The sequence below is a fragment of the Struthio camelus genome, chromosome 2 (genome assembly GCF_040807025.1).
Source record: "Struthio camelus isolate bStrCam1 chromosome 2, bStrCam1.hap1, whole genome shotgun sequence".
Lineage (NCBI taxonomy): Eukaryota > Metazoa > Chordata > Aves > Struthioniformes > Struthionidae > Struthio > Struthio camelus.
The window spans coordinates 106225945-106234907 of record NC_090943.1 but is presented as its reverse complement, the minus strand read 5'-3'; the positions used below and the strand labels follow the sequence as shown (position 1 = coordinate 106234907).

The window sequence follows — 8963 nt, the reverse complement described above, 5'->3', positions numbered from 1 at the left end:
TATTGAGAGGAGGTGATGGTAAGAGCAAGATCTGTAGACTTTACCATGCTTAAATGCAAAAGTAAAAAAAAATCTTAAGATATTTCGTGACTTCATATATGGGTACATTACCATTTTGAAAATAGGATGTAGTCTAAATCACTTCTGTCCATAATCATTACTCACTATGTAGTATTCTTCAGGTTTTGTGATACGGTAAGCCAGAATAGGTAATGACATGTTTAGTTTGCAAAGCTTTTATTAGATAAATACAAGGACCACCAATTAACATTCAGGAAATCAATGATATGTCACTAGAATGAAGACAGGAATAATATCAGTTGGGAAGACATTGTATTTGAAAATGATTTATAAAGAAATGCTAGACTTCCTGTATGCACCCCCAGAATAAGAGACGCAGCCTTATAGTATGGGCAGCACAAAAAAGACCAACTGCCTTCCTTCCAGAAGAATGGTGTTCATAAGTTTAAAATGTAATCTGAAAGTTGTCCAGGTATCAATTCAAGGATGATTATTCAATGAGTTCATCAGAAAGATACCAGGATTATTCTGAAAGCTGTTTTTGTTTCACAGAACTCCCTTGGAGAAATCAGATTTCTCAGTACTGGGTTTTTTAGTAGCATTGGTGGAATTTCTCACAAAAATCAAAATGCAGTCCCTGTCTCCCAAGGTACTAAATAACAGTGGGAAATCTTGCTAAGCTGCCTCCTGAAATCCTCATTCAATACTGAATATAAGTACGGAATCCATTTTGTGTGAGCAGGTATGTACCTCTACCTAAAGATCTGAAAAGCTGTATGCTTCTTCAAGAGTATCTCCTCACTTCAGAACTTAAATGAAGACAACTTATATTAGAAGACAACTTAAAGGTGTGGGCTGCATAGTAGATAAGTTAAGGCTCAGGGTGACATTATGATGACAGAACACCCAGAAGCTACTCCTGAGCAGCTAGCAAGAAAGTAAGTAGAAAACATTGACATAGGAGCCGGTTAATAACCTGCACAGCAGAGTCTTACCCACAAGTATCCCCTCCAGGCTGGTGGTCTCCAAGCCCTTGGTTAAGGCACTGGCCATATGCATTAGTCAGCAAGATCCCACTGGGGAATGGGACATGCACAGACCGTGGCTTGCTATGTGAGGGACTCCCAAGGACTTGGGGTCCTGCCTGTACCTTGTTCCTGGAGTGAAAATCAGTTGGCTCCCTCCTGGCTAGTGGCGGGGGGCCACCATTCTCACCTCCTTGTTCACTCAGCCTTGGCTCAGCTCAAACCATCCTGAAAGCAGTATGGGAGAAGAAGGAGCAGACATGTTTGGTGCTGTCTCCTCATCTTTGGATGTGGCTTTGCTAGGGAGGCTTCTCAAATGGGCATTGTTTAGATCAGGCTTTCCACATGGAGAACACGTGGAGGGGATGAGGTCATGCTACCATACTACAGTAATGGGAGTCTCTTTCTGAGGGGAAGGAAATCATTATTTCCAGCTGTCTCTGTTTTTAAGGGGAAAAATATCTGCCGAAGAAGAGGATGCTGTTGGTTGGGTTGTGTCTGATCAAGAGGAGGAACGGGTGGTCGGCCCTAAACTCCGCAGACACAGGGGAGTGTTTGATCTCTCCCATAGCTCCTGCTGAGCCTGCCACCTCAGTGCCTGCTTCACTGACTTCCATGGATGCCTCGTGGACAGCCTCGGACATCTTCAGAGTCTCTGCTGCAGAGATGCCAGACAGATTGGCTGCTGGGCTGAACAGGTCGGTCATGCCCAAAGCCGTTAAGACCGATGTGAGATTATATTTTTCCTCGAGCTTCATGCGGGGGAGGTACACTTTCACTGTCTTCTTTTCCATCATATTGGGACTGGTCCATTTAGCCAGTTTTTCAAAGCTGATTGTGCTCTCCAGCTGCAGAGAGAGGCAGGGGAATGAAATCCCTCAGACAAGAATATGACTTCCTCCCACTGTTCATTTTTAACAAGGCTACTCATAAAAAAAAAGAAAGAACGGAGCAGTCCCCAATGTGCATTCCGTTGGCATCCTTCTTGCAGTTTACTGTTTACTTCTCCATTGCTGCCTATGTCACTGTCCCTTTATTTGCTTCCTCGCCCACCTGACACATCCCCTCCTGTCCAGCTAAACTAGTGTCTCATGTGGCACAGCACAGCAGTTTGAGTGGCTTGTTGACCATTGGTCAGATGGTGAAAGAGACTGCCAGCAAAGCAATGCAAATTTATCGGCAGTGGAGTACCAAGCAAATGCAAACACTTCCACGTCCGTAATAATGGTTTTAAACACAGTCCCAGTAACTTGCTGAAAGAGGAATAATGCATTATATAAAGTAGGCTGCATCATTTTTTCCTCTTTCTTGATTATAGTTATGTAATTTGACATCACCTTGGTGACTTCACTTCAAATCATTGGTATTGGAATTCTGATTCTGTTTGCTAGCTCCTTCAGAATCCCTGCATTCGCCCAAGAGTTTTGCACCGTTTTCCTCATTAAAAACTGAGGCAAAAGGTTCATTCAATTTTGCATGCGTCAATTTTTGCACACACTGCATGCATATGACTTTGCACTCTTGTCTCACAGCGGCCCCACTTTGCTCTTTTTTTCTTTACGGGGCAAAAACATTTTTGCTCTCAGCTTTCACTTACTTGGCAAAAAATAACTCCACCTGACTCAAAGCAGTTTTGATATTTCCTTTTACTGTCTTTACGGTTCTCACTGTCAGTCCTTGTATATTCATGGGCTCTTGCCAGCATTCCTTCTGTAATTGACATTCACCCCATTAGCCTCAAAGTTCTTTCTCTTTGTTTGACATGGGACTTACAAGTATCTTCTATGCATTTCATTTACATCTGGTGTTATCACTGAATTTTAGACCCTCTTAACTGATAGTGCTGCAGATCAGTTACTTTAGCTTGTTGAGTTTCATCGTTTCAAAGTGGAGAATCTTCTGTTGAAAACAGGATTTGGCTAACTTTCCATTTTATTCCTTAGCAAAGTAATCACAGAAGTATTTTGAAAGAAGTTCATTTATTGTATTTTATGTGGGGAAAAAAATCTATTAGCGATTCTTGCAAAGAACACCTGGTTCTCACCGGTATTAGTAACATTAGCTCCACAGTTAATAAGGGGGAAGGGTATGAAATTCCCTCTCAATGAAAAAAAAAATTCCACCCGTACCTCCATGCTCTTCTGCAGGGCTACAGCAGCGCTGCCCTGTGAAACCCACCTTTACGAGGTTGAGGCAAGGGGCTCCTCTAAGCAGCCCTTCTCTGCCTGAGCCCTGGTAACCCCTGGGAGGCTGTTGTGTATCCCAGCCCAGCCAGCACAGCCCTCTCGTGGGGAGCCTGGCTGAGAGCAGACCGCAAAAGGCCCAACGGCAACCAAGTCCCACTGAAGAGGTGCCTCCGCTGCTTCCCCTGCAAGGCCCTTACCTGCTCCAGGCTGGAGGCGTCCTCAGGCAACAGCACCAACATGCTCAGCTCTCCGCTGGCGTAAGGAAGCTCCAGAACTTTTATTTTCTCAGCAGCCACCTCTGCCATTTTGAACGTACCGTTCTGACACATCATTTGCACAGGTTTGCTTTCTTGCTGCAGAAACAGAAACGGGAGAAGTTGTGACCGGGGAGCAATGCTTTCTTTAGCCAGGCAAATGTACAAGCCCTTTAAACGGGGCTGGGCTTGTTTCTCAAGCAAGGCGCCTTTGAAGAAGAGATGCACCTCTGTGTTCCTCTCTTGCCTGCCGCTGTGGTCAGGAAGCCTGGACACAGCTGTTACAAACACTCCTTGGGCTAAACCCCAGGTGCTGACAGCAAGGGGCCCAGCTAATGCACCGGGGTGATGACCATGGCGAGACGTGTGTGTAACACCCAGCCTGCTGGCTGTGAGCATGGAGAACCTTGCCTCCTGGCTAGATGCTGTGTCCCATGTCCCCCTACCTCCATCACTCTGAAGAGCACTTCCTGAGTGTCTTCTTCCCTGAAGGCTTTCTTCCACATCCCTTTGAAGTAAACGGCATTTACAAGCAGCAGTACAGTACTGAGGTCAACAGAGCCTGGTTCAAGGAAGTCTTGGATCTGTCCTTTAAGAAAAAGCACCAGAGTAGTGTGTTGCAAGGTCTCCTTTGGCATGCACAAATGCTTGCAATGAATGGCGCGGGGGTGGAGGTTGAGGGCTGGGAGTTGTATTTGCTTTGTGAGTTTCCATAGGTTTACTCTTGCATTTTAGAGATCTATCGACATGCTATTGCATTAGTTGAATTCCTGCACTTCAAAGGACTGTACGTAGAAATCAGGTTCATAAGAATGATTTAATACAGAATGATTAAATCTGGGCATCTGACCAGACATTTCTGAAGGAAGACAGGCCAGTTCAAGGGAATAGTATATTTCAAGCTAGTGGCTAGAAGAAGATGTAGACAGTGAAGAAGGAACTGGAAATGGAAACAGGGATATAGATTTGCTATCTCCCACTATCCGTCTTTTTCACACTACACTCTTGTTTTTCCTCCCATCTTAGTGCGGATAAACTACCACAAGCTCCTGAATCATTCCTTTCCCCACATCAGCCTAGTTTATGCAGTACTTCCTGTCCTGGAAACCTATTTCTCACACATGCAGCACAAGCATGTAAAGTGATTCCAGTGTTTTAGAGCTGGGGGTAAGCCAGCATGAGTTATGCTCTCCAGTCACAAAGAACGTGTGCTGTGCATATCCTGTCACCTCTGCCTTTGCCAGATATATTCAAAAACCCAGTGTTACTGCCACATAGGTGCAAAAAACTCATGCATTTCCACAGGAAATATCCACTTATGGAGATGAGAGGAAGAAATTTATCCTTTAATTTTTAGTCATTTTAGAAGTTGTTCAAATACAGTGGCAAGAGAGAAATATATTCCAAAATCTTGTCTGACCTTACCGTTTGTCTGATTTGCCACCCAGGAATTAATGAGTTGTCTGGCTTGATCTGATGCTGTTTTGAAGTTGACCATTTCCAGACCTGCTCTGTACAGTTTCTTCACACATTTTAAGTATATCTGTAAAGATAGCAATTGTAGCCAGCAAAACAACTAGTCTTTAAAAACAACATGAAGGTGAAACAAAATGTTTATAAAAGGACTCTTAATTTGTGCAGTAATGCCAAGTTCACCCTGTTCTGTGTTGCTTACTTACTAGAGCAAACTGTTAAAGCTGGGCTAGAAAAATTATTCTGACTCCTGACATTTTCATATCTGACATTTTTATTACTTGACCCATTAAAAACGTATGTTCAAGATGTCAAAATATTTTCTTGAACAAAACCTGATCCAAAAACATTGTTTCAGGTCCATTAAAGAATGTTTTCTTATCATTATGTCTGCTCTTTCTTTTGAAATATTTTTCCTGATTAAATGTCAAGATAAGAAGTTGCTTTGTTTCAGAATATTTGTATGTTTTGTTTTGAAAATGTCAAATGAAAGATTTTGACACTTTCAAAAGCTGTGGTTGAGGGTAGGTTCTGAAGCCAAGAAATGAGCTGAAATCGAATTATTGCCTACAAAAAGAAAAAAAACTATTATGATGAAAAGGCTTTTCTTGGGGAGTGGGTGGGGAAAATACTATATTCCCAGATAATTTCATTGATTAACCCATTCATTTTTTGAATATCTTCATCTTTTTGCCTGGAATGGCTTTCCATTCAAGCTATTTTCAGGTGTGTGCTGAAAAAGCCTTGGAATTCTACCCCAGTGAGGAGTGTTTGGTTAACGCATCGCCTTCCTTAGGCAGTGCTCCTTGATTACAGGTTTCTACCAGGCTTAGCAAGAAATTACTGTGATGTACAACTCACCGGTAGGATTGGACGTGTCTTTTCAGCATAGAGTCTGTTGGCAATGTGGAGCGAATAATTGGCTGTTGGTGCAGTGATATCAGAGAGGAGTTCTTTAAACAGTATGTGGATGTTCACAGACTTGCCACACTGAGTTGTTGATGAGAAGATAAGAAAGTACACTGTGTTAGCTTATTTTACTAGGAAGAGAGCTACTTATAAGATACAAGTGAAGTGGGAAAACACACCCTGTTCAGAGATTTGCAAAACAACTATAGCCTTAAAGCTTCATAGAACAGATGATAAATATAAGCAACTAGCATGTGGTGACACTCTTTCTAGGTGATAACAAACAGAAAATCTCGCTGATGAATCAGAAGCTACATGGCTCAGGAGCAAGGTGTTAACTGAAGAAAAATTCAGATGTAAATGATTTAAATTGGTGAGTGTTTCTAGTCACAGAGTCTCTAGCTTCTTGCTTCTGTTTGCATTTTCATGGAAACTTTGTTCGGATGTTGCAGATGCGAAAAGAGTGCTAGGCAATAGGAGAGTTGATGAGCTTCTCACAAAATAATGGAAATTGGATGAATTGTCTAATACCCTAAGAATGTTATTCTAGGTGACACAGGCTAAGAGTAGCTAAGAAAAAGTCACACTGCCAATCATAGGCAGGGGCTGCGTTTTTTGAAAAGGAGAACTGTGTTGAACTGCTCCTTTCTAAATGATTATCAGCCACTAAAACTTCTAACTGTTGTTACCTTTAGCTTTCTCAAAAAAAAAAAAAACAAGTCTGTTTTCAGTTCAAGACCCACTTTACACTTGAGGATACCAAGGTGATGGAGACATGCCAGGGAGTGTGGTTTGTGCTGTCTTCACTGGGAGAGCAGGTGAACGTGGAGTGGAGCACATGCACGTGGAGTGGCTTTTTGATGAGTGCAGTTGCTGACCATCCCCTGAATTTTCTGGGGCCTTTTCTGCACAGCATCTTCCTGCCCCAATTTAGAGTCTCTTAGCTGCAGTCTGGCTGCTGCACCCTGGCTCCAGAGTCCCTTTCGTTAGCTGTTCCCCCAGCAACGCGCACAGATGTGCAAATGCATGTTTACCCAGGTAGGTATCGAGGTGCACAAAGCATCTGTCCCTGTCTTGCCACTTGTTCTGGTGCAGCAGGTGTAACCTGCCTTCTTTCTCCAGTTTTGGAACTAATTTGAGTTTTCCTCTTAAAGCTCTTTAACTGAGAATATTAGCAAAAGTGTGGGAAGGGGTTAGGCCTGCCTGAAGCACAGTCCAAACAACTCTGGTTTGTACTTTCAGGAAAAAAATTTGAAAGAGAAATAAATGTACCTTAGATTTCGGTGCCTTGAAGTGAATAGTTCCTCCAAGTCCTGCAATTTCATCGAAGTGAAGAACCTACAATTGAAAGCAGGAGTAGAATAACTTAAGTATGTGAAGACAACTGAGAATTAATGATGTTTGAATTGAAAATATTGTCTCAGCATAACCAGGTCTGATTAACACACAGATGAACTGAGAAATGGTATGTGAGCTTGAAATCACTTTTACTGCATGTGCTACTGAGAATTTAGGAATGCTTAGATCCCTGCTTACCAGTTACTTTTATTCAGTCTAGAAAGGTGTTACACCCACCCTGTATTCTGTTTATAACTGTGACTCTTGTTTTCTGAATGTTTCATTGCATATTACAAGTTGTCCATTGTATCTGGAAAGGATTGGGTCTGGGAAAGAACATAAGCTGAAGTAAGACACCTGCCTTAAACACATTCTTCAAGATTTCTTTTTATTAATGTAAACCAAAGGCTATTCTTTTCCTTCATGGTGAAAAGCAATGGTGAAATGTTCCGGATGCAAACCCCCTGGCTGTATTTCATTCTTCTTCTAGGCAAGTTTGAATTCAGTGACAAATGTGACTCTAGTTGACCTCTCAGGTGAAGAAAGTCCTGAAAACATTGGTGGATAATCGGTTGCTGTGGTACATAGGATCAAAAGGAGCTTGTATCATTTTATGTAAGTCACTTACCTTCTCCATCTGAGATTCGGTGTTGCCTCTTGCTCCCAGATAGACCATGGACAGGGCTGAAATGATGCTCAGGGGGGAGTAGAAGATGTTTTCATTGACGTGGTGGATTTTCAGCTCTTTGAACATATCAAAGCAAAATTCTGCATTTGCTGCACTGATGGAGCCCATTGTGAAATCAGTCTCGTCTAGAGTAAACAGAAATACGATTGTGTAGCGGTGATATGTAGCACTTACTGTACAAAATAATCTTAACAGCCAGAAACTGTTATCTGTGATGCTGAACCAAAGATGTCAAGCCTACAAATTCTGTGATCATAAGAAATATTACAACCTCTGACCCATTTCTCTGCAAATATGCCTGTTTTCCTTCAGCAAGATACTAGCTCATCATCAGAATATTATCTTGTATTTGCCTTTTAGGAAGTAGATAATTTCAGCCATGCTTCAGTATGATAAAAAACAGCACTGGATGGATGAGATTCCCTATGATATCCAGAGGATGTTTGAGACAATATAAACTTCATATTTCATTTCTCCTGTGGCTGCTATGGACCATGCTCTGGATCTTTCAAACATAGGTGATTTCATATATTCTTAGTGTGCTTGTTGCTGCTTTTTAGTATAAACAACCATGAATGTGGAGGTTACTTTCCTGTAATTTATAGGAATAATTGGAGTAAATTTCTCTGTAAATCTGGCTAGTTGCTTAGATGCTGAAATGTAGATTTGGCAATGTTGTTTGTTTGTTTGTTTGTTTGTTTGTTTCCCCTGTGTTCCTGTTTTGGTCATTTAATCTCTATTGAGGCTTTTTTTGCAAAGAAAAAATAAACAAGTGTTTATATCATAAATACAGGTTCTGGCAGTACAGCTTGTTGCAGTATAGAACCGAAACAGTTCAGTCAGGTGAATGTCCCACATATGCAAATGAATGTAGCACCTTGTGGGTATTCACTGAATCCTGCAGTCATGCACTCTCTTGAATCTGAGTCCAAATAAGCTTCATGCTGTTCTTTTATCTCTAAAATGACAGTTAAAAACAGAGTAATAGCATAGCCACGGTTTGGAGCAGATGTGTTCCTTTATGTGACCTGAGACGTGTCTGGCATTAATGACTGTGAAACTAGTCATT

At 41.8% G+C, this 8963-nt stretch overlaps 1 protein-coding gene across 1 annotated transcript; it reads right to left on the bottom strand.

Moving 5' to 3' along the window:
- Nucleotides 1-224: 224 nt before the first annotated feature.
- Nucleotides 225-8013, bottom strand: LOC104146136 (ovalbumin). The gene is made up of 7 exons (XM_068932010.1): nucleotides 7835-8013; nucleotides 7141-7206; nucleotides 5821-5949; nucleotides 4912-5029; nucleotides 3933-4075; nucleotides 3430-3585; nucleotides 225-1894 (listed from the first exon to the last, which is right to left on the bottom strand). Exons 1-7 carry the CDS (start codon nucleotides 8000-8002, stop codon nucleotides 1493-1495), a joined length of 1182 nt encoding a protein of 393 aa, XP_068788111.1. The 5' UTR covers nucleotides 8003-8013; the 3' UTR covers nucleotides 225-1492.
- Between the last annotated feature and the right edge of the window lie 950 nt (nucleotides 8014-8963).

Bases quoted from the DNA above. Each gene is read 5' to 3' on its own strand.
- LOC104146136 (XM_068932010.1), bottom strand. From the start codon at position 8,002: ATGGGCTCCATCAGTGCAGCAAATGCAGAATTTTGCTTTGATATGTTC. The intron at 5,030-5,820 runs GTGAGTTGTACA...CTATCTTTACAG, and splicing joins AGACACGTCCAATCCTACCG to ATATACTTAAAATGTGTGAA. The intron at 1,895-3,429 runs GTAAGGGCCTTG...CTCTCTCTGCAG, and splicing joins ACGCCTCCAGCCTGGAGCAG to CTGGAGAGCACAATCAGCTT.